This window comes from Psammomys obesus, unplaced genomic scaffold (genome assembly GCF_907164565.1).
Source record: "Psammomys obesus unplaced genomic scaffold, mPsaObe1.curated_primary_1811, whole genome shotgun sequence".
Lineage (NCBI taxonomy): Eukaryota > Metazoa > Chordata > Mammalia > Rodentia > Muridae > Psammomys > Psammomys obesus.
This window is the reverse complement of record NW_026595981.1, coordinates 4,079,601-4,104,582: the sequence shown is the minus strand read 5'-3', so window position 1 is coordinate 4,104,582 and position 24,982 is coordinate 4,079,601. Positions and strand designations below refer to the sequence as shown.

At 52.6% G+C, this 24,982-nt stretch overlaps 1 protein-coding gene across 1 annotated transcript; it reads left to right on the top strand.

The window, feature by feature from the left end:
- The first annotated feature begins 2,732 nt into the window (after window positions 1-2,732).
- Foxn1 (forkhead box N1) lies at window positions 2,733-15,741 on the top strand. Its single transcript, XM_055620611.1, has 8 exons — window positions 2,733-2,855; window positions 3,222-3,683; window positions 5,603-5,713; window positions 7,788-7,918; window positions 8,632-8,728; window positions 12,904-13,111; window positions 13,203-13,694; window positions 15,422-15,741. Exons 1-8 carry the CDS (start codon window positions 2,733-2,735, stop codon window positions 15,739-15,741), a joined length of 1,944 nt encoding a protein of 647 aa, XP_055476586.1.
- The last annotated feature ends 9,241 nt before the right edge of the window (window positions 15,742-24,982 follow it).

Genomic DNA, 24,982 nt, shown 5'->3' with positions numbered 1-24,982 from the left:
TAGATGCCCCTACCCTGTAAAGTAGCAGGGCTGGTGTCTGAGTCCTCTGGGGTCATGATAAATAAAGACCAGGCAGGCAGGGAAGGCCAGCAAGGGCAGCTGGCACCTGGGGACAGCATCATCAGCACTTCTACCAGGCCTGACGCACCAAGACCATCACGGAAACTGTAGAACCTGGGATTAGAGGCCCTTAGGTCCAGCTCCGTTTGGCCAGCTGAAGCCAGAGGTATGATGTATGTCCCTGGCTCTTTTCCGGGTATCGGCATCTCATGTGCACCATGCCACTTAATCCTCAAGAGTGCTATAGGTCCACAGGCGCCACTTCTCAGATGAGAAAAGTGAAATACAGACTTGACGTACTGTGTTCAGAATCACAGAGCCGGAATGTGACAAGGCTTGGGACTCAAAGTCAGATCTGCCTCAAGATGAATTTCTAGTGCCCTCCCCTCCCAGGACTACAGGGCCTAAGATGGGGAGGGAAAGCCTCACTCCTCCCCACCCCAACCCTCCATCCTGCCTCACACCTGGAGGGGGATGGCATTGTATTTGGAAGGTGCCAAGTTTGCAAGACATCACCTTCTCCAGGAAAGGTATCTCTGAGCCAGGGTGAGGCATGGCAGGCTGGCAGGCTGAGCTGTCCAGGGAACAGGGGCCAGGGCAGGCAGTCATGCAAAGCCAGAGATGGGGTGTCCTCGCCCCTGCCTGCGCTGTCGGAGTGTCCAGTTACAGCCAGCTCCACGCTTCCCGGTCATGCCACATTTAGCACTGCTCAAAGTGAGCCTGCGCGGGGATCAGAGAAGTGGTGGGGATTCTGAGAGGTGGGGGACCCGCCCCACCCTCAAACCCATCTAATCCGGAGTGGGACTCTGGACAGGTTCCCTTCTCTCTTTGTCACCATTAGCCTCTCTAGAGACGGCTAATTCATCAAAGATTTGTCAACCACTGACTAGGCCAAGCTCAGAAAGATGAGGTCTGCCCCCTTTCCAAGATTTCCCAGAACTGCTCAGCTACTCCGCTGTGGCTTGAGGGGGTCTTGGGTAGAAGGAAGCAGTGTAAAATCTTGGCTTTTCTTTCTGCTTGGCTTCCGGAACAACCCCCTCACCCCCTCACCCCCAGCCCTGACTCCCATCAAACACAGAAGTGGGCTAACTAAGCTAGCCAAAGCTTAGTTCAAGTTCTGACTGTCAAGGGTTGGCTGTGAGACTGGGAAAATCACAGAAATCTCTCTGGGCTTCAGTTCCCTCATTTGAAAGATGGGCTATGTAAGGAGCCATCCTCGCAGTAAAGCAATGGGCTTGGGAATGGTGGCTCCCACTTGTAACGCCGACCCTTGGGCTGCTGAGGTCAACAGTTCAGAGTTAACCCGGCATACATAGTGAGTTAGGGGCCAGCATGGTGTATGGTGAGAACTTGTATTAAAAATAACAGGGGATATAGATATTACTCAGTCAGTAAGCCCTAGGTTTGAACACAAAACTGGGCTTGAAGGTACCTGTCTATAATCCCAGCACTGCGGAGATGGAGGAAGGAGGAGCCTAAGGTGATCTTCAGTGTATCATAAACCAGCCCGGGTGCTACACAGTAGCCATCACAGAGCAGTCCCTCAGACCACAATGGCTGAACTCAGTGGAATGAGCTCAAAGGCTGTTGCCCTTTGGGGAGGTGAAGGAAGGCAAAGACGCAGCCTGCTAGCGGAAAGAGCCCCAGCAACAACTCTCGGGGAACAAACCCTGGTGCGCTTGCACCGTGCTCCATGCTTTCTCTGCATGATTTCATTTCACTCTCTGCACTCTGCGCGAGGCTCTGTCACTCACCTTGCTTGCAGATGCTGACACAGCTTGGGATGGATGGCCTCACCTGGCACCGAGCCCCAAGGCCTCCAAGCTGCTCTTTGGTGCTGGGTCAGGGTTCTCCAACAGTTCAGAAGAGGTCAGCCCTCAGATCTAATTCAAGCCTCAGCTTTTCATAGGCAAGCTGAAGAGAAGGGAAGTGATGGAGGCTGGGGGCAGCGGGTTCAATCTCAAACAGAACAGGAGGGGAGGAAAGAAGAATGGGGATAAGGAAAAGAGAAATGTTTGGCACAAAATTACAGATAACAGTTTGAAGGATGGAGGTAAAAATGCTTATCAAATATACCATTGGTCCTACCAGCAAGGTCCCTTGGTCACCCTGCAAGACCACCCCTCTGTATCACTGGAATTGCTGTCTCATGAAGTCTAGGCATGACACACCTCTTAGCTTCCCCTCCTCTCAGGGCCTACCCAGCCACTGATAAGGTCACCTAGCATAGACATAGGAGACCTAGCAGCCAGGGCTCTCTGGGAAACTGTGGCTCGCTGACTCACTTGAACCAGCAAGGCTTGAAAATAGACAGAACCCCCCTCTTCTGAGTAGCCTAAATAGCTCATTTTTCTCCCATGATCCTCGTGTCTTATCCTCTTCAGCATTTGCCTACCAGCATTACCAATGCGCCACCATGGCTGGCTCTCTCTCTTTCTGATAGATAGGTAGATAGATAGGTAGGTAGGTAGGTAGGTAGGTAGGTAGATAGATAGATAGATATCTCATCTCTTCCCTTCTCTCCCTATTTCCCTAATTGGGTGGCTAGCTGAAGACAGGGTCCCAGCCTAGGGAAGGGGTGGGAATGGAGGTGGTGGGCCTGGGGTCAGCCACTCCTAGACTTGGTCCTCATTCTCATCATAGCCGGCTTTCTTCGAGGCCAGGACTGGGTGATGGTGTCGCTACTCCCTCCGCAGTCTGACGTCACACTGCCAGGCTCCACCCGACTGGAGGGCGAACCCCAAGGGGACCTCATGCAGGCTCCGGGCCTCCCGGTCTCTCCTGCCCCACAGAGCGTAAGTACCTGCTAACTAAGCCAGCCTGGTAGCTGTATAGGCAGCGAGTAGGCAGTCACAGCCCCACACAGAGGCCTCCAGGATCTGCTTTGTCCCTTATACCAACAAATGTTATGACTCTAGACCCAAGAGGGCTCAGACACGGGTCTCAGTTCATCCCTTGGTTTGGTGTTTCCCATCAGTCTTAGGGTGCCCCAGGTTTAGGAGAAGTATCCTTGTATCAGACTGGAATCCCAAGAGCAGCTCATCATTTCAGGATTCCCATGAGCTCAGCCACAGACTTTATTATATCAACACAGAGTAGGGTCCTGGCAGGTCCCCTGGTCCAACCTTCGTTTATAGGTTCTCTCTGCTCTGTCTACCCAGAAGCATGCCAACTTCAGCTGCTCATCGTTTGTGCCTGATGGTCCTCCGGAGAGGGCACCCTCATTGCCCCCACACAGCCCAAGCATTGCCTCTCCAGGCCCAGAGCAGATCCAGAGCCACTGCACAGCCGGACCTGGCCCAGGCTCCTTCCGCCTTTCTCCCTCAGACAAGTATCCTGGCTTTGGCTTTGAGGAGGGACCATCAGGCACCCCAGGGCGCTTCCTCAAGGGCAACCATGTGCCTTTCCACCCCTACAAGAGGCATTTCCACGAGGACATCTTCCCTGAGGCCCAGATGGCCATGGCCCTTGATGGACACTCCTTTAAGACTCCAGGGGCACTGGAAGCTTTTGAGGAGATTCCTGTGGATGTGGGAGATGCTGAAGCCTTCCTGCCTGGCTTCCCAGGAGAAGCTTGGTGCAATGCACTCCCTTACCCCAGCCAGGAACACAGCCAAGTTCTGGTGAGTACCAGTGGCCAAGGGCCTCCTACTTCCTCTCTCCTGACTGCCTGAAAAGAATTCTCAAAGCCAGTCATGGTGGCACATGCCTGTAATCCGAGTACTCAGGAGGCTGAGGCAGGAGGATTGCCTGAGACAAAGGCCAGCCTATGCCTTTGTATGGAAACCCTGTCTTAAAATCAGAGGTCCACAGAAGCAACAAGCACAGAGGGCGGGGCCTCCTGGCTCCATACTGGCCCCTTGGGGAGGGGGCTGCTAGCCTGACAGGCATGGAGGAGGCTGGTGGAGGAAGCACATCATGGAGAGAAGCTGGCGTCTTCCCAGAGGATGCCAAGTCAGGGTTCCAGAGGGTGACTTGTCACATTTGTTTAAGTGTCCAAGAATGCCCGGGCAGACCAACACACCCCTATGCAAATGGGAGGGGGAAACACACATTCCAGAGAGAGAAGGTTCCGGACAGAGCATCGGAATGCAAACCCCACCAAATGGGGGCTTCACCAGTATCTCCAGACCCCTTCCAGACCCTATTTTCATTTTTAATTTTTGTGTGTGTGAGACAGAAACTAGCTATGTTACCTGACGCCCGGCCATGAACTAGAAATTCTTCTGCCCAGTGTCACTAGTGCTAGAATAACAGGTGCGCTCCTGGACCTATCCTTTGGGAAGGGCACACCGCTGTGTACACCTTAGAAGGCTGATCTTCAATAGCCAGACCTGTAAGCCCTGTGACCTGAGCCAAGCCCCTTAATCTCTCTGAGCCTCATGGGAAAAGTAATGTTAAGGGTTCCTGTCTCAGGAGTGTGGCTTTGGGAAGCAGAGTGGGACTTGCTTCCTGCTGCCTATCTCTGATCCCAAGGCAGTAACTGAGTGGGGTCAGCCTGGGCTCTGATCCACCAACCCTCTTCACTTCCTGCTTTCAAATAGGCCCGTTCTTAGTCCTCAGCCACTTCTTACACGAAGGGAGAGGAGGTAATAGGCGAACACCCATCAGGTGTGGCCAACAAAGGATCTTATGCTGTCTCCAGAGCCACGGCAGCTTTTTCTCAAGCCTCTAGAATGTGGTACCCAGCAAGCCAGCAACTGTCTTCCATTGTCCACTCAGTGCAGCTCCTAGTCATTCAGCCAAGAGCTGAGTTCTAGAGCGTTCCCACTATCTACGACTTGTGACTCAGGACCTGGCACTCCATGGTTGAGGCCTCATAACTTGCCAGGACTTCCCCAACCCGTAGACGGAAACCCACCTGGCACACGGAGACAAGATGTACCCAGAGCCCACAGCTGCCAGGTCCACTCTCTGGTGACTGATAGCACAGTTTCCCCTCTTTGGGATCAGCTCCATCGCCCATGAAATGAAGGGGTCGGACATGGTGCTTGTGGTCCTTCCAGGCCCGAGATCCAGAGATTATGGCAATCTCTGCATCAGCTGCCCTGGGGCACACCAGAAAGTGGCCCTGGCTAGCTTTCGTTTCTCTGGGCCCAAATGCTGGCTTCCCAAAGGCCCTTGGGAATCCTAGTAAGAGCAGTCTGATCCCGGCTTGTCTATCGGCCAGGTAGGTCCTAGGTGCACACCCTTGCTGTCTCTAGCCAGCCCAGAGCTGGCTCGGCTCTGGGATAGGCCCTGAGGACGTCACGCCACGCTGGCCTCTAAAAGATGTCTATCCCACTCAAGTCCACGTGACCCCTGACGAGCCTCCTCCATTTGTCCGGTGGCCCAGCCTACCCTGCCTGTCACCTGCAGGGAGGTGGGATGTAGCCTGGCCCCTCCACTGATTTGCTGATTTCCCGAAGGAAAACCCCTGTCCATCTCTGTTCCTTCCCCAAAAGTCAGCATTGAGAATCAGAAAGGATTCTTTTAGTGTGAGGTTCGAGACGGGAGAAAGAAGAAAGGGAGGAAAAAAAAAAAACCCTTTCTTTTTCAGCAGGGGTCAGAGGTCAAGGTCAAGCCCCAAGCTGTGGACAGCGGCCCTGGGATGTACTGCTACCAGCCTCCCTTGCAGCATATGTACTGCTCCTCTCAGCCTGCCTTTCATCAGGTAAGCCAGGGCAGCTGGAGACGCTTCCTGGAGCGCCCAGGAGCCACGTGGGGGTTGCTGTGTGTGTGTGTGTGTGTGCACGCGTGTGCGTGCACGCACACGCGCACGCGCATTAGTGTTGCTGTCTGTGTGGGTGTTGCTGTAGAGGGTGTTGCTGTGTGGGGTGTTGCTGTGTGAGGTGTTGCTGTGTGTGGGGTGTTGCTGTGTGGGGTGTCGCTGTGTGTATGGATGTTGCTGTGTGTGGGTGTTGCTGTGTGGGGTGTTGCTGTGTGTATGGATGTTGCTGTGTGGGGTGTTGCTGTGTGTATGGATGTTGCTGTGTGGGGTGTTGCTGTGTGTATGAGTGTTGCTGTGTGTATGGGTGTCATTGTATGTGTGTTGCTGTGGAGGGTGTTGCTGTGTGCGCAAGTACATGTACGTGTGTGTATGTGGATGGGCACATGAGGACATCAGGGTCCTGGGCCTCAGACTGGGCTACCCCAGGTGAAGAATAGTGGCTAGTGGGAAGAGAAACAATCACCCTTTTCTAGGGACACTCGGGATTTTCTGAACCCCTGGTGGAGGCTGATAGGAGGCTCTTTTTCAAACAGAAACAGCAACCAACACTGAGGTAGAGTCACGATGTGAAGCAACGAGGGAGGGAGGAGAGCCATCACAGACAGACAGGAGCAAAGCGGAAAGGGGTGTGCGCCGTGACACACAGGCCGAACAGGGAGGGAACAAAGGGCTCCCATCTAGGTCACACCTTGCTGTGTGACCTTGTCTTCAAATTTCCCTCTGGCCTGGGGTCGGTGGGCACAAGTGTGAGGGTGGAGTCCTTCCTGTGGTCTTCACCATCCTTGCCCTTTCCCACGCCACCCACTGCCCAGGGTAGCCCTTCCAGAATGAATGAGATGCTAAATAATTGCCCCACACTGGCAAGAGATGGAGGATTTTTTTTTTTTTTTTAAAGAGACAGAAAAGAGCCCCAGAGCAGCCAGGCAGCTCCCTTGGAGTCACCGGGCAAGACAGAGCAAGTGGCTGCCCAGCGCTCGGCTCCATCCACCTGCAGCCTGGCACTCAGACAGGCCCTGCCTGTGGAGCAGGTTCTACTCCAGCTCTGGCATTGGTCCTGATTCTAGCCAAGGCAGGAGGCAGGCTAAGGAGTGTGTGTGTGTGGGGGGGGGGGGTCATGCTGCCTGTTGGTACAGAAAGTGACAGAGAAGGACAAAGAAACACATGACATGAGGGGACATCCTCCCTTCTAGAAAGGGCCTAGCTGCAGTGGCCTAAGCTTTTCTGAGGCTCCTGCTCTGACTCAGGGCAGAGGATCTCCCTGAGGCAGTCTGCCACATCAGGGACCAAGCCACCACATGATGAAGGTGACCAGCAGACTCAAAGTGGCCATGCTATGCCCAGCCCTGCTTTGAAGCCCTCTGCATCCTTCAGCATCCTTGAACAAGATGGCCGCACCCAGGGCTTTATGGAGCCCAGAGAGAGGGTGACTCAGGCACTAAGTGTCTTTCAGGTGACCTGGAAAGAACACTTCAGCCTGGAGCAGCTGGGGGAGTCAGAGCCTCCAACCCCCAGCCCCCATAAAACACCATTCCTGGCACCGCAGCCACTCCCTTCGCCGTAAAACTACCTCCTACCCCCACCTGCCCACCATCATGACCGGCGCTTTCAAAGAGCCACTGAAACTCGTAAAGGTGGCCATGCCTAGAACACACCCAGGCTGGACATCCCACTTCCGGCCTGGTGCTCCAGGAGAGGCACAGGAGGCCTGGAGTGCCTGCCTGGAAAGCACAGGACTGTGGGCTGTTCCCCATCCCACCCCATCACCTTGGCAACCAGGGTACCTCAAAGGCGGAGAGGAAAGAGGTGGAGGAAGGCAGCTCTGAGACCTTTTGAGTTCCCAGACTCATCCCACTGCCCACTACTAAGCCATGCCTTTGGGTATGATGTAGGTCCATGACCAACGGCAGGAGAATGTGGTCTCAGCTCCTTCTCTGGATATGTACGAATGAGAAGGAGCACCCCCCCTTGGGCAGGCTTGATATCGTGGTGATGACTCTGTCCCTTTTGGCCTCTGCAGTACTCCCCAGGTGGGGGCAGCTATCCTGTGCCCTACCTGGGCTCAGCTCACTATCCCTATCAGAGGATCGCACCCCAGGCCAGCGCTGACGGGCACCAGCCACTCTTCCCCAAGCCCATCTACTCCTACAGGTACATGTCCTAGGACAACTGGGGCAGAGCTAGGAGCAATGAGGGCCCTCGGGGAAACCAAGGCACCATGATCCTCAAGATGTGAGGGTTGTTTCAGGGAATAGAAATCACACCCAGTAACTCCAAGGGTGCTGGAGAATGACCCCTGCAGGTGGGGAGGTAGATACATAACCTTTGCCTTTTGTCGGACCTTGAGGAGTCTTAACTCTGGGTGAACCCGGTTGCTGCTGACTTGGGTAGACAGGCTGTGCGGTTCCGTCCTGGGGCCCAGCACCCGCTGCTAGAGTTTAGATGGGGATTTAAGGGTCCTCACTGCCTTCCCCCTCTTCCAAAATTAAAAAAAAAAAAAAGTCAATAAACAGCTCTTCTTCTTACTAGCTGTGAAACTCTTTGGTTGTCTAGAAGGGAAAGGGGGAGACGATTCAGCCTAGTTGAAGTTTTCTATGAGAGAGTACCGGCAGAACACTTATTGTCTTATTGTGCCTTATTGTCTAACACAAGGAGCTGAGGACCCATTGGTCAAGCTGGCTACTTCATTTTTCAAAACTAAGGAAACAGGCTCAGAGAGCTCACATACCTAGTAGCTAAGTCAGAGAGCAATCTGGTTTTCCAGATTCCACAAAAGGCTCGTATAGTTCAGTCTTGGCCTCCAGAGCCTGTCAGTGAGGGAGCCGAAGAAGATGGGCCAGGCTCTCAGGAAGTCTCTTTTGCAGCATCCTCATCTTCATGGCCCTTAAGAACAGTAAGACCGGAAGCCTTCCAGTCAGCGAGATCTACAATTTCATGACGGAGCACTTCCCTTATTTCAAGGTGAGTCTAAGGGCCACCTCCCCTGCCCCCATAAAAAAAAAGAAGGGTTGTGGCCGGAAGATGCTTCCCCTGTGTCCACAGTGAGTGCAAAGCTCCCAAGGGGGTGTGGTTTCAGGGTTGCACAAGGCTCAGAAAGAGAGCTTCACCTCCCATGCACCAGGTCCCCAACCCCAGCCTCAGCGGCAAAGAGGGGGAAGACAGATCTTGCTTGCTCCAGCTTACACAGGGGAAGCTGGAGCAAGGGGTGATGTCAGTCCTGACAGGCTTTGGGAATCAGCTACCTATCCCCAAATTGAGAGAGGAAGACAAGTAATGTGTCTCCAGCCTCAGCCAGGGTGCCTTGGGGCTGGAGGAATTGCGAGTTGGAGCTGTTCGCTAAGGTGGCAGGAGTGCTGGAACCGACCAACGTTCAGAGTTAAGATTAGTGCCTGCCACTATGGGTGGCACACTGAGCCTCGCCTGTACCCGAAAGTGGGGCTCACAGCCTTAGGGTGTCTCCCAAACCCATGTGCAGCATTAGTTCCTATTCCCCTCAGAGGAAGACTTCAGGCAGCTCCCAGTAATTCCTTCCCAGAACCCCTGGGACAGGAAGTGGACCGAGAGAGATCCTGGGGAAACTGAGGCATGGGATTCCTTGGTAGGTAACAGTTCTGGCGGCATGAGGTGGAGATCCCACCCAGCAGATTTTCAAATATTCCTCAGCAAGATTCTTACACAAGGGCTGGGGGGTTAGACGAGATCACCCTGACCCTTGATCTAACCCTGAGGAGTCCCTGGGTTGACTTTGCAAAGCTGGTGCCTTGGATGAGCCTGCTGAGGTCCAACCTCCTGGGGATATGACAGGTACCCTTCTCTCCAGGTGAGCAAATTTGTCAGGCAGTGATCCATCCTTCCACAATGACAGCACCATTGGATCAGTCATTGGGACGAGCACTCACGTTTGGCTCACACACAGCCCCCTTAGCCTTGACACAGGTCCCCTGAGAACCTCCTGCACAGACACCTTCTCCTGAAGGCGTAGGGCAGACAAGAGCGTCTGTTAGGGAGGACAGTCCTCAGGATTTACACACTGGTGGATACTGTCTCGTGCACAACCCAGGCAGGACAGAAGCCGAGGCCCAGGCAGTCCAGGGCCAGCTCTGTAGGCAGTGGAGATTCCTGCCCCCACTATCTGCGCCATAGCCCTGCCTGGGGATGATCTCTCCTAGGAGGAAGACAGCTCCCCCCGCCCCCGTGCTCCCACCAGAATGTCTTTCAGCATGGCTCTGACTGGAATGGAAAAGTTCACTGGCTTGATGGTCTAGGACAGAGAAACACTAAATAGTATGTTTGGGGTGCTCCTGAACCCCAGAATCTCCAAGTAGAGATAGGCGCTCCCCACCTCCTAAAGCAGCAGCAAAGTCCTCCAAGAACTGGTCAGAGAAAGGGAGGTGAGGGCCCTCCCTCACCCTCTGGGCCATCTTCCCTGCCCACTCCTGGCCTTCCCCCCAGCCCCTCCCTGCATCTCATCTTCCTGGCTTAATTATTTTTCCTGGGAGCCGTGTAATCCCTGTTTTATGGGACTGAGGAGTGAAGAAGTCTGACAGCTTTTTTGGTTTGGTTGTTTTTCTTAGCCGGTTGCATCACTCCCTCATGCCTGAGTTTACATTTGACTTCAGAGAGAATGTGTGAGGATGGGACCGGGCCCCTCTGGCAAGGCAGGCTCCATAGGATGACCTGGGCAGGGCCCTCAGCTGGGGAACAGAGCCAGAGACCAGGCCCTATTATCACTTCCTTATGTGATCCAAGGCCAGCTTCTTTTCTCTCTGGACCTCAGTTTCCCTCTTTAACATGTCAGCCTGGACCAGCTAGTTCATAGATTCCTTCCAAGCCAACAGGTTCCCTCTGATCCTCCCTAAAGAGTTCAAAGCCTAAACCTCTCGATCTTCACTTGGAGGTCATCTTTCAAGGCAAGGACAGAATGGACGCTCAGGCAGTACTCAAAGGACAGAGTGGACTCTAAAGTGGACAGAACTCATACCACGGCAGCTGCTGTGAGCGTCCTGTGGTCCCATGAGTCAGGGATGTGGGACTGAGGAAGTGTCCGGCCACTGAGCATAATTGTTAGTGCTGACCATCCCTCTTCCAAACAGGAAGTGGCTGGGGTGGGGGCTGCCCTGGCATCCCAAAGTCACAGGTTTATAGGACCATAAAAGTTCCCAGTGCCCATTAAGTCTGCCCATGGGGCGACAGAGCTTTGGCTCTTAGTAGAGACAGCTGTGGGAAGGTAGCTCAAGATCCTTCCTGGTGACCCCTGACGAACCTTGGGGGTCACTAGTACCAGCCCCGAGACAGGCTAGCTGTCCCCAAGGAAGGCTCCAGCTGCTGCTGCCAGCAACTCTCAGTGACGCTGGCATCAGGGCCCAGTTCTGCTAGGCGTGATTCAGCTTGGCTGCACCCTAGGGCAAGTGAGCTAGGGAGGAGGGCGTGGCCATCTCTCATTAACCAGAAATGAGGGGCTGAAAGGGAGAGGAGCCAGGGAGTGAGGGAGATCCATCAGCTAGAGTGTTGGCTCTGCCCACAGTCAGCCCCTGTTGGGCTCAGGGTGGTCACAGGGCAGCAGCTGAGCCAGAGACCGGGGGCAGGAGGCCCGTGCCTCACCCCCACACCCCCCACCACCGCCTCTCACCCAACTGAGTCAGCTTAATGGTTTTTACAACCCTCCCTGGGCACAATTACTGCACGGTGGCATGACCAGGCCTCCTAATGGGTGTTTATTCTGTTGGCACGAGCACCCCCTGCCTGAGGGCTGGCCTCCACATCAGGGCACACCTCCAGGGCACACTCATGCGAACTCACACCCACACACTCAATCATGGATATACGCATGTACTCTGCAACACTTTCTCACACGCAGCCACCCTCCCTCAGGAGACCTGTGGTAGGAGATGCCACTCACGGCAAGAGAGGTCTAAGGACTTTGGTGCACATTCACCCACATACTACTGCCCCTGTCTTTCCCAACACCACATCTGCCATAACAGGCAGATAGGTGGTCTAACATAGGCAACAGGTGGTCTAACACTCACCTACTCACCAGCCCTCTTCTGCCCAGCTTGCCCCAGAGGGATGAGGCTGACCCAGAGGAGGGGCATTCTGCTGGACTCCCTTTAAAACTGGCCCCAGAAACTTTTTGTTTTTGTTTTCAAGACAGGGTTTCTTTCTGTAGCCTTGGCTGTCCTGGACTCACTTTGTAGAGCAGGAAGGGCTCAAACTCACAGCAATCCGTCTGCCTACCCCAGAGGCTTTAAAATAGTGATCTTCCCCATTCTACAAGTAGTTACACAGAGTGGGCAAGTCCTGATTCAATGAGGACATAGACCAGAGGCCTAGGTGGCATTTACCAGCTGTCCCTTAAAGAGGGTCACAAGCCAGACATCCTGGCTCATGCCTGCAATATCAGCACTCAAGAGATTCTGATCAGGATTTCTGCGAGCTTGAGGCCAGCCTGGGCTACAAGTAAGATCTCATCACAAAAACCAGTGGTGGTAAAATGTACTGGAGAGAGCTGGGTGGTAGTGGTGTACACCTTTAATCCCAGTACTGGGAGGAAGAGGCAGGTGAGTCTCTGATTTTAAGGCCAACCTGTTCTACAGAGTGAGTTCCAGGTCAGCCAAGGCTGAACAGAAAAACCCCGTCTCCAAACAAACAAACAAAAAGAGCATTGGGGAGATGGCTCAGTGGTTAGGAGCATGGGCAGCTCTTGCAGAGGGACTTGGGTTCTGTTTCCACATGATGACTCACAACCATCCGTAACTACAGTTTCAGGGGGTTCAATGACCTCTTTGGACCTCCTGTATACATGTGGTACATGGACACACACAGGCACCCACATGCACACATAAAATAAACAAATAAACATGTAAAGGATCACAGTCCTCTGAAGGGTCTGGGCGAAGAGCTAGGTTGGATGAAAGCAGGTTTTAGGTTTTAGCTGAAAAGCCAGCTTACAGTCAAGGTTCCTGCCTAAGCCTTCCCCAAAACAAGCATGTTCTTGGTGCTGGGGACATCAAACCACAGAGTGTGTAGAAATTCTGTGTCCAGAGTTGGTGAAGGAATGTTCTGGAACCCAGACCTGGAGCCATTTCTCGATGCCTGAGCCCAGCCTGAATTCTCGCTCTGCTGTACTCTGGCAGACGGCGCCCGACGGCTGGAAGAATTCTGTCCGCCACAACCTGTCTCTTAACAAGTGCTTTGAGAAGGTGGAGAACAAATCAGGAAGCTCCTCTCGGAAGGGCTGTCTGTGGGCCCTCAACCCTTCCAAAATCGACAAGATGCAGGAAGAGCTGCAGAAGTGGAAGAGGAAGGACCCCATTGCTGTGCGAAAAAGCATGGCCAAACCAGGTGAGGCCGGCAGGCACCGGCAGGAAGAGGAGCCCGGCGGGGGAAGGGGGGGCTGTAAAAGAGGGAGGCCTCATCAAGTTTTCTTTTGCAGAAGAGCTAGACAGCCTCATTGGAGACAAGAGGGAGAAACTGGGCTCTCCGCTGCTGGGCTGTCCACCCCCTGGGCTGGCAGGACCAGGCCCCATCCGGCCCCTGGCATCTCCCGCTGGTCTCTCCCAGCCTCTGCACGCAATGCACCCAGCTCCAGCTCCCATGCCTGGCAAGAGCCCGCTGCAGGACCTGCTGGGTGGTCACGCACCCTCCTGCTATGGGCAGACCTACCCACACCTTTCTCCCAGCCTGGCCCCTTCTGGACACCAGCAGCCACTGTTCCCCCAGCCGGATGGGCATCTTGAGCTGCAGGCCCAGCCAGGCACCCCCCAGGACTCGCCTCTTCCTGCCCACACACCACCCAGCCACAGTGCCAAGCTGCTGGCTGAGCCTTCCCCAGCCAGGACCGTGCACGATCCTCTGCAGCCAGATGGAGACCTTGGCACCGACCTGGATGCCATCAATCCCTCTCTCACCGACTTTGACTTCCAGGGTGAGCTGGGAGTGGGGAAAGGAAGGGTGGGACAGGGCTGGAGAGGTGCTCTTGCCCACGTCTCCAGGCTGCCACCTGCTGGCTCCTGGTCACTTGAGGCCCATGACTAGGAGTAAGCGTTGAAGCTACACATTTACCCCCTGCCATCCAGAACGCTGGGTAAACTGTTCTTGCCCCTATCTTCCTGCTCCTGGCACCCTGAACATGTTTGGGATGACTTCCTCAACAAACCGCTCATCTCTGACAAAGCTTGGAAAAGCCATAAGTTCCACGGCATACTTGAGGCTGGGAGACTGAACATTCCAAAAGCATTTGCATTTTTATTAGATTTCACCCTTCAGTGCAGGAGACGGACCCTCCACAGAATATGAGATCTCAGAGCTAGGCGTGTCTTAGAGAGATTTGAGTCTAGAAGCCCAGAGAGGGGACAGGGGTGGGAATCTATCTATTTCTTGCCATCTTGCCAGCTCCAGCCTACAGGCAGCCAAGCCCCAACCTTGTCCCTTCTAAGCCCCACCCCTTCCCAGCTAACTGGCAGGGTGCCCTCAGGGGCTGCCACTGACCATAGGAGGTTTGGGGGAGGCTCTTGACCTATACCTTAGACTATTAGAAATAACTTCACATAGATCTTCATTCCAAACCTGCTGTGGATTCAGAGAGCAGGCAGCTGCAGAGGCGGCCATGGACTCGTGGGATGCTATAAATATCTGTTAGAAGGCTGGAGATGGTGGGGCATGGTGGTGCGCTCCTTTAATGCCAGCACTTGGGAGGCAGAGGCAGGCGGATCTCTGTGAGTTCGAGGCCAGCCTGGTCTACAGAGCAAGCCCAGGACAGCCAGGGCTACACAGAGAAACCCTCTCTAGAAAAACCAGAGAGAAGAGAAGGCTGGAGATGTGGCTAGGCTAGCATGCACCAGGCTTTAGTTAGGCTCACTACCCCAGCATCAAAACCAAAACAAAGCCTTTAATTAATACCTACTCAAGCTCCTACTGAGTACCAGGCATTTTGCAAACAGCTTTACCTGTGAGCTCCCTGTCTGGACCTGTGGATTAGCAAGCGATGCCACACACAGGTCACTTGGCCAGAAAGGAGTTAGGACTGGGACCCAGATGGCCAAGAGCAGCCAGAGTCGTCAGGTCTTTTTCTCGACCCTGCATTTAAAGTACATGTTCTACTCATGTACTCCAGTCAGTGGCCTGCCAAAAGGCAGGTCACATGACCCCGAGGGCAATCAATGGCAGCGCTGTTGGCTCCTCAGGGTCACGCGTCCCTTCTGATTCTGTCCCTGCACCTTGGGTCCTGTGAGAGGCGAGGACTAGGGAGCCAGGTCTATGTTCCTCATCAGGTCTAGCAGGGCACTGTAGGAAGATTGTAGGCTGCAAACCCACCTTCTTTGGGAACCCAGGCAGAAGCTTGAGTGAAGAGTTTCAGGGGGCGCCTAGCAGCCCCCAAGTAAGTCTTTGCAGGAACCCTTCCGATAGGCAAATCTTTAATCTCCTCCAGTGACCTCCCCTCCCCCCAGGGAGGCACAGAGTTTACCTGCGACCATGGCAGTGGTTCTCAACTTGTGGGTAGCGATCCCTCTGCAGGGTTCCCTGCACCTACGGCTTTCACACTTTGCTACCTCGGAGCTGAACTCTGAGGCTCCTGAGACGCTTAGGTGGGAGGCTTTGCTCTCCACCAGCCGCTGACGACGCTTCTTTCCTCCCCTGCTCCTCTCCAACTAGGAAATCTGTGGGAGCAGCTGAAGGATGACAGCTTGGCCCTGGACCCCCTGGTACTAGTGACCTCGTCCCCGACGTCAGCCTCCATGTTGCCACCCCCACCAGCAGCCCAGTGCTTTCCCCAAGGGCCCTGTCTGGCAGAAACAGGCAATGAGACAGGTGAACTGGGGCCTCCAGGCAACGGGGGCTCCGGCGCGCTGGGAGACCTGCACCTCAGCACCCTCTACTCGGCCTTTGTGGAACTGGAACCCACTTCCTCCTCGGCTGCTGCCAGCCCTGCCGTGTACCTCAGCCCCGGCTCCAAGCCAATGGCTCTGGCTTGAGCTGTGCCCAACATCAGCTCCAGTCTCTGCCTGGACTGGAGTCCCAGCTGGCTGCCCATAAAGGGCTCATCTTAAAGGTCAAAGAAGGAAAACACTAACTGTCTCCTACGCCACTCAGCCAAAGTCCTTGTTAGCCGGAAGCTGGGGAATCAAAGTCCTTGTTAGCCGGAAGCTGGGGAATGCACCCAGGATGCTACCTGGTGGACGCGCTCCTCACACAGGGGCCCAGCAAGGGCCGTGTCGGGAAGGAAGCGACAGCGCGCCCCCTAGCGCCAACTTACTCGAACCTCAGCTTTCGAGTGTGCTCGCAAGCTCAACATCCCTGCTCATGTGCCTGGCCCTCAGAGAAAGGCGTAGACTATCACAGTCTGGCTTGATTTCTGGGGGCAGCTGAGAGCTAAAAGCTTTGGTTAGCAACGCTCAGGGCCAGTGTGACATGTCAAAGATCCCGCCTCCCTAAACCCTATCTAATTCCTGTGTGCTCTGCTGGCCTGTCCCACTCCAGTCATGTTCGCTCCCAGAAGTCTGTATTTATTCTCCCGTCTTTACCCTCACAGCCCACAAGGGCTCCTCCCATGTGCCCTGTGAACCCTGGGGGGGACTGCTACTTCCTATCCAGACCTTTCCCATCCGTCCTCAGTATGTACTCTGGCTGGCCGCCTCCAGGGAGACACACAGAAGGGACAGCCTCTACCCTGGGACCAAACTGAGCCCAAATCCAACACAGAGTGTTTGGAACAGCCCTTGTCCTCAGAAACTTGAACACATCCTCCTCTCTTAGTCTCAGCCACAGGAAGGGTCCCCTCCGGTTTGCCAGAGTCTCACTCTTTCTCAAAGAGAAGTTCACAGAGTCCAGGCCCCAGCGTACTAGTTGCTGCCAAGTGTCTCAAGCATCCTCCAGAGACTGCAGCCTGCTACAGGAAGCGGGGGAGGGGTGTGCGCGAGTGCCTGCATAGCAGACTTGGGACACCCGGGCAGCAGGCAGAATGTCCGTGGAGCTGGGCTTTGACTCACATGCCCACCATGGCCCACTACGTGGGAGCCTCAGCCTTCCCTGGGCCTGAGGGTAACATGTACCTCCGTAGGCGGTCCCCAAGCCCACCCAGGGTGAGCTGATCATCTCAGTCATCTGCCATTGCCCCCCCCCCCAGTCCTAGAGCAATAAAGTAAGTGTCTGATGGTCCCAGCTACTGAGCATTCGTTTTGAGGTCTTCCCCCCTCAAGTAGAGGCACGAAGCAGGCCACAAGGCATCTAGAAGGACTTTAAAAATAATTTTTAAAAATTTATGTGGGGTGTGTGTGTGTGTGTGTGTGTGTGTGTGTTGGCAAGTGTGTGCTGTGCATGGCTGTGCATGCGTGTATGGACCCAAAAGAGGGTACTGGATCCCCTGGAGCTGGAGTTAATATGCAGTTTTGATCTGCTATCCGGTGTGGATGCCAGGAACTGAACTCAGGTCCTCCGCAGGAACGGCAAGCCCTCTTAACTGCTGAGCCGTCTCTCCTGGCCTGACAGGGCTTCTAGACCACTGGCTCTCAACCTGTGGGTCCAGACCCTTTTGTGTCCGATGACCTTTTCACAGGGTTTTTGTATCCGATAAACATTTATATCACAGTTCATAACAGTAACAAAGTTACTGTTTCAAAGATGCAAGGAAATAATGTTGGAGTGGGGGGGGGGTCACCACAACATGAGGAACCGTATTAAAAGGCCACAGCATTAGGAAGGTTGAGAACCATGGCTCTAGACCAAGCTGAGGGAGCAGCCAGGTGAGGCCTCTTCGCACAGGAACTTGGAAAATGGGAGTCTGTGGTTGCCTGTCCAGATAAAGGAGGCGTCTCTCAACGCCTCTTCTTCTGACACCTGTCCTCTGCTGCCATGGCTGGAGCGATGACTCGGTGGTTAGGAGTACTTGCTGCTCTTCCAGAAGACCTGAGCTCAGTTCCCAGAGCCATAGCAAGTGCTTTATAACCTCTGTAATTCCAGGTTGAGGGGATCTGATGTCTCTGGCCTTGGAGGACACTGCCCTGGCATGCAGAACGTGCCGCTTCCCTGTCTAGGCTGTATCTTCTTGTCACCACGTGGGAGAGCTGCCGAGTCTGTCTGGGGCATAAGCTGGTGCCGCGTATGCTGTTGGCAGTGGAGGATGGACTCCGGAGGGCCAGGAACTCAGTCTCATTTCAGCCCACCAGCTGGTTGGCCAGCAAGGGGCAGCTCTCTAGTTCCTCCCCAAGAAGGAACGGTTAGGCTCAGGAGCCAAAAGTACAGGCATGACCCCTCAGCACATGCCCCAGAGCAGCCACAGGCAGGTCTTTGGCTTAAGTCATTCTGGGAGTCAGGCCTGGCAGCCAGCCAGCCAGTACCTACAGAGTTCTACAAAGAACCCCAGAAGAGAACCTCGTCCCCCTCCCCCATCAGTGCCCTCTTCCCTCCGAAGTCTCTAGAAAGGAGCTGGGGGTGGGGCAGGACATGGAAGAGGCATTGCCAGCTGGCACACCCAAGAAAAAGAACAGCTTGCCCCAGCAGAAGAGAAATAGCTGTCTGCCAGATCCCAGGGTATGTGGTACCCAGCTATGGCCAGCCCCGGCCCTCAGGTACAGGACAAGTGTTTCCTAGAACTCTTCTGGGACCTACTTCCTTTGTTCTTGACATTTGAGATCTGGGAGCACAGACAAGCCCTCCAATTTCCCCCCTTAATATCCCTCCTTTCCTCCTACCTTAGTTCAGGGGACAACAAGGCTCTTCGGGGGCCTTCCATCAAATCTGTCCCTATATGTCCTTTCAGCATGCCAGAGCAGGGACAGCAGGTGGCAAGCAGATAGGACTTTGGGTGTCATCGTTTGGGTCCTTTGTCACTAGATGGCTCCTCAGATTTTAAAACTGGGCCCAGCTCCATTGTGAAAACGAGTCCGCACTCTTGTGCCTATGGTTCCCCCTGCTGGCCAGCCTCTGGTTTAAGCTGGGACTTCCCAGGAGCATTTATAAATCCTCTACCTTACGGATGAATTAGCCCTTTGTTTATGGATTCCACAAAAAAATTCAAATTATCAGGGCGTAGAAGTACGCATCTGTAATCCAGGCTTTTGGAGTGTAGAGGCAGGAGAATCAGAAGCATGAAGTCAAGCTTCAGCTATGCAGCCAGTTCAAGAGGAAAATAACTCAAAGGAGGCAAATACATCATTAAGGGCTGGAAAGATGAACCAGTGGATAAGAGTGTTTGCTGCACCAGGAAGAAGGCCCAAGTTCACATCCCAGCATCCACATAAGAAGGCGCCTGTGCCTGTCCCTCTAGCATTGGGGTCGAGGGACAGAAGGGATCGTAGGTGCTTACCAGCCCTGCTCCAAGTTCAGTCTCAAAGAAAAAATGAATTACACACACACACCCCCCACATTCACACGTGTACCCAGACACAAAATTACAACCTCCTTTTAGTCTTCACTTGGAATGTAGCAATGCTGACAACAAATCACAAGCTCTCATGGTGCCAGAGACTGTGCCATGAGCGACCATGTCAGGCGTGTTGGCGCAGGCTCACCCCAACACTCGGGAGGCTAAAGGAGGAGGGTCACTTGAGCACGAGATTTCAAAGACAGTCTGGCCGCCATAGCAAGATACTTCTCTTAAAACAGAGGAGAGCCTGGCAGTGGTGGCCAACGCCTTTAATGTCGGTGCTTGGGAGGCAGAGGCAGGTGGATCTCTGAGTTCGAGGCCAGCCTGGTCTACAAAGAGAGTACCAGGACAGCCAGGGCTACACAGAGAAACCCTGTCTTGAAAGAAAAACATCTTTAAAAAATGTAGACAAAAAGAAACCACAAATATGATCTGAAGATGAGACTCAAAGACAATGGTCGAGTTCTTGCTTCATGTTTGTGAAGCTTCGTGCTCCAAGCTCCAGTGCTACAAAAAAAAAAAAAAAATTTTAAAGAAATAGATAACTTTATAGTATATTATAAGCATTGCAACACATACACATCATTTTTAAAACATTTGTACGATTGCAACATAGTGTATATTAGTGAAAAAAAAAAACAAAAACTCACATAGTCCCATTGTCCAGGCTTTAGCAGAGTGATAACAAAGGGATCCCGTAGTGAAAACTTTGGTGTCTTAAAAAAACAAAACAGTTATGTTATGTTAACATGTTTTGTTTTAATCCCAGGTGACGGATATGGGGCTGGTTCAGGTTAGTCATAGCAGCAGACTCGTGGGTTGCTCTGTCATGGATGTGATACTGTCAGCTGAAGACAGTTTAAATTTGGGGACTCTCGAGAGTGTATAAAAAGACCACAGCCCCAAGAGAGGCAAGGCTATTCCTCTTGCTGGTTCCTGCTGTTTCTGGTTTGTCAAGTGGTTGAGGGAAAAGATACGAGAAGAAATTGGAGATATCCTGACGAGACAAAGCTTGGACTTGCCCCAAGAAACTCAACGCTCATAATCAGGGGGAAGTAGTCTAAAAAGATCTCAGTGACCCCTCTCCCCACTAACCTTCTGTCTCTCCTACCTGTTGGGGTATTGGAAGGGATTGAGGTGGAGAAGGGTGGTAGATTTAAGAACCCAAATAAAATAGATTTTAAAATTACATCAACAAAGTCCACAGTACATTAAAAAAAAAATAGAGATTGGAGCACACCTGTAATCCCAGCACTCAGGGGGCAGAGGCAATTGGATCTCTGTGGGTTTGGGTTCGAGGCCAGCCTGGTCTACAGAGCTAGTCCAGGACAGCCAAGGCTGCACAAAGAAACTCCGTCTCAAAAAAAATTAAATTAATTTAAAATAAATAGAGATGGCTCAGCAGTTAGAGCATTTGTTGCTCTTGCAGAGAACCTACCTTAGAGTCCAGTGTCTACACTGTAGCTAACAATTATCTGTAACTCCAATTCCAGGTATCCTGTGCCCTTTTCAGGTACCAGGCATGTATGTGGTGCCCTTACGCGCAGGCAAACACTCATACACATAAAATAAAAATAAATCATTATTTTAAATAAGCCAGGCATTGGTATGTATGCCTTTAACCCCAGCACTCAGAAGGCAGAGGCAGGAGGATCTCTGTGAGTTCTGTTGTGACCTGCTTAAACTCTATAGCCCCTCAGTTGAGACCTACTTTAGTGTAAGTGTGGCTTCTCTGTTAACACCTGCTGTTGTCTTTAGCATATCAGAAGCCATTTTACCTCCCAGTACCTATCTTAAATATGAGGTAAAGTTAATTTCACGTTCCCAGGCTCTACATGCCTGAGAATGGGATACAATTCAATAGCAATGCTTGCTGCTTAGAGCAAAACAAGAGGTGATAAATGCATGTTCTGCTTGAATTAAAGATAAACGTATATTCTGTCAGAGATAAGACTGCTACATCCTTCTATGTTCCTTACTCCCAGAAAGATGGAAAGTCCCCAAGAGCTCTCCTACCCTAAATCCCAGCCAATCGGTTTAAAATGCTTTGTCTCGCTACCTAGATACAACACAATACACTTGGAACAAAATCGATTATGTTTAGCTAGTCAAAATGATGTAATACTGCCCCCCCCTTCCTATACCTGGTTACCTGGTTGTTACATGGTTACGATTTTTTGTATAAAAAAACCTGTTTTAGAGACAGACAGGTTATAGTCTGGCTCCCGGAGTCCAGACTAGGGCCCCTGACCAGTCAGTTTTTGTTCAGCATTCAATAAACTTCCATCAATCTGAATCTGGTGATCAAATGGTCAGTGGCTATTCCTGAACCCACAACAAGTTCAAGAGCAGTCAAGTCTACATAGCCCTACGGCACTCAGAGCTATGTAGAGAGACCCTGTCTCAGAAAATATATTTTAATATAAACAAATATAGATGATTTTTATATAAACAAAGCCTGGCTGGCTATAGGTGCTACAGAGCAGGTATATGGAAGCTGACACTTAGGGGTTGGGCTAGCCCCGGGGAAAGCACCCAGAGCCCTAGATGGCTGCTCTTTACCAACTGGATAAGGTGCCTCCATGTTCTAACACCTGGGCTGGCAGTCCCAACAGGCACACCAAAGGCCAGCCAGGAGGGTGACCCCTGAGAGTCTGGGTTTCCTGCTCTATCCAGTAGTAGGATCCTCATGATACCCCTAAAGACGCAGAGCTCAACGACTGGTCGGCTTCGGAGAGATTATCTGAGGCCTCGCAAGACCTCGGGAATTGTCCTTTCGAGATGGACAGCACTAAACACCTCACTCCCTTCCTCCTTCCAGGGGATGGTGCCAGGAGCCAAGAGCAGCAGGCCCCAGCACTGGCAGCGAGACCAGTGTGAGAGGCAGGAAGACTCTAAAGAAGAAAGTGGCCAGGACTCCCTTTCCTCTCTCCCCTCTGGCCTCGCCTCCTCAAGGGGATGGAGAGAGCCAACCTGGTACCCAACTCTATCGATGAGGCATGCAGAGCATGGGGCCCCTTGTGTTGTGGATGCTGAAGTGCGACAAACACGTTCTGGAGGCTCAGTCTACTGTGGGGGGGGGGGTTTAGGGGGACCTTGAGAAGCTTAGGGGGGGCTTGGGGGATGTCCTTTATTGTCCACCAGACCAGTGGGGGAAAGCCTTCCTTCTGACCCAAGTGGAAGTCCTACTTATGATTTTCTGAAGACTTGTAGCCCCACAAGCCACAGCAGCCACAAGAACAAGCCCCACACCTGTTTACCCGTGCAACCTCATTCACAAAAACCCCTCCACATCAATTACATTTTTTTTTTTTTTTTTTGAGACAGAGTCTCTCTCTGTAGCTCTGGCTGACCTGGAAACTTGCTATGTAGAGTAGGCTGGCCTCACTCCCAGAGGTCCTCTGAGTGCTGGGATTATGGGTGTATGCCACCATGCCCAGACTGATTATATTCTTGTCACATGCCTTCACTCTTGTGGCCGCTAAGGATTCCTGAGGTCTGGATTCCAGGGGCAATGCTACCCTCCGGGCAAACAGCTCAACGGTGGAGCATTTGCCTAGCACACCCGAGGTCCTGGGTTCAGCTTAAAACAGGCTCCTAGTCTGACATGGTGCCACACACCTTTAATCCTAGCACTCGGAAGGCAAGAGGCAGGCGGATCTCTGTAAGTTCGAGGCTAGCCTGATCTACAAAGCAAGTCCAGGGCAGCCAAGGCTGCAAAAAGAAACCCTGACTCCAAAACAAACAGGTTCCTACTCTCCACGGTGAGTTTCCCTCCTACCCCGTTCTCAAATTCTGACCTCCCCAGTGATGCAACACACCGTGACCAAAACAGCTCGGAGAAGAAAGGGTTTATTTGACTCTTACACTTCCAGGTCTGAACGGGAAGTCAGAACAGGAACTGGAACAGGGCAGGAACCTGGAGGCAAAGGTCATGGAGGGGTGCTGCTTAGTGGCTCGGTCTTCATGGCTTGCTCAGCCTGCTTTCCTATAGAGCCCAGGACCACCAGCCCAGGGATGGCACCACCCACAATGGGCTGGGCCCTCCCACATCAATCAAACCTAATTAAGAAAGTACCTTACAGCTGGATCTTATAGAGGATTTTTTTTTTCCATTGAGATTCCCTCCTTTCAGATGACTCTAGCATCTGTCAAGTTGACATAAATCTAGGCAGGACCAGGACACCCAGGATCTCGCCTTCACTTAGAGACCTCAGTTAGGGGTTGAGGGACACCGGCATCATTTAGTACTGGCTCTCTGCGGTGCCAGTCGAGGGCCTAATAATCCCAGGTATCAGACAGCTTTAGCAATTACTGAAGGACCCATAACCTCATAACAAGCACCCACTCCAGCCCTTATCCCCTTCCTTATCTCAGGACCCGACCTTCTGTCTCTTAGTCATCGTTTCCAGGACACCTGACCACCCCACAGTGCAACCCCGAGCTCTTGCTAAGCTTCCCCCTTAGCAACCTGGATCCTCCAGCAAGTGGGTGAAGCAGCACACAGACGTGAAGACTGGAGTCCAGGTTCCCGCACCCACGTAAAAGCTGAGCGCATGTGGAGGCCAGCTTCCCAGCTCATGGGGAGTGGAGGCAGGGCATCTCTGCAGCAAGCTAGCTAGCTGGACTAGTCCAGTCAGCAAGCTCCCGGCTCACCGAGAGACCTTACGTACCTACTCAGCACGCGGCGTGGAAAGCAGCTGAGGAAGACAACCAATGATGTCAGCCTCTGGCCTCCACACGCCTGCATATTCCATATACGAGTCTGAACACACACTCACTGGCATGCACACAGCACATAAATACATACATTTTTTTTCAGTTGAGGGGTCTGCAGAGTTTGCTTTCCACTCAAGCAAGAGATTTCTCATTTTTATTTATTTATTTTGTGGGGGAGGAGTGGTGTTTTGTCTTCTCCAAGAGCAGTAAGTACTTTTAACCACTGAGCCATCTCACCAGTCTGGTCTTAAGAAACAAGATGTTTCTTTAGGAATAACAACCAAAGCCGGGTATGGTGGTGCATGCATATCTGGAATTCTAGCACTCAGGGAGGCAGAGGCAGGCTGATCTCTGTGAGTTCGAGGCCAGCCTGGTCTACAAAGCAAGTCCAGGACAGCCAGGGCTACACAGAGAAACCCTGTCTCAAAAACCAAACCAAACAAACAAATAAAAAGAATAACAAGCAGGGCTGATCGCTAGTCTGCACACACATGCACACACTCATTCATGTACACCTGCACACATAGGATCGTGCACACACACACATCCCAACCAGGTCAAGAATGATAACGCACACTTGTAACCCCAGCCCTTCAGAGGCAGAGGTAGGAGGAGCACTGGAAGTTTGAGGCTAGCCTGGGCTCCACAGTATGACAGTATCTCAAAACAAAAATTTCAGTTTCATCTGCTCCTATCTGTGGGTAGTGACCTGATCTCAGGGAGGCTCCCTTTGTCCTTTATCCCGATTCCTCATAGTCCCTTCTCTACTGGATGGGGAGTACATGGGACCAGACAGTCTGGATTTAAATCGTGGCACTGCTACTTGAAGGCTGTGCAATTTTGGGTGGGGGCACTAAACAGTCTGGGCTGACTGCTGCTGTAAAAAGGCACAGCAGTAGCGCCTTCTACAGCCATCAAGAAGACCTGTAAGGTGGGGTTGGAGAGATAGCCCCATGCTCTGGGTTAAGAGAGACCTCTGCTCTCCCAGAGGTCCTGAGTTCAATTCCCAGCAACCACATGGCGGCTCACAACCATATAGAGATCTGGTGCTCTCTGCTGGTGTGCAGGCAGAATACTGTATATTTAATAAATACTGTATATGTAATAAATAAAATAAATCTAAAAAAAAAAAA

What these genes read in the sequence shown, in the direction of transcription:
- Foxn1 (XM_055620611.1), top strand. Translation starts at nt 2,733, where the DNA reads ATGGTGTCGCTACTCCCTCCGCAGTCTGACGTCACACTGCCAGGCTCC. An exon ending in AAGCCCATCTACTCCTACAG is followed by an intron (nt 7,919 to 8,631) that starts GTACATGTCCTA and finishes TCTCTTTTGCAG; the next exon opens with CATCCTCATCTTCATGGCCC. An exon ending in AGCACTTCCCTTATTTCAAG is followed by an intron (nt 8,729 to 12,903) that starts GTGAGTCTAAGG and finishes GTACTCTGGCAG; the next exon opens with ACGGCGCCCGACGGCTGGAA.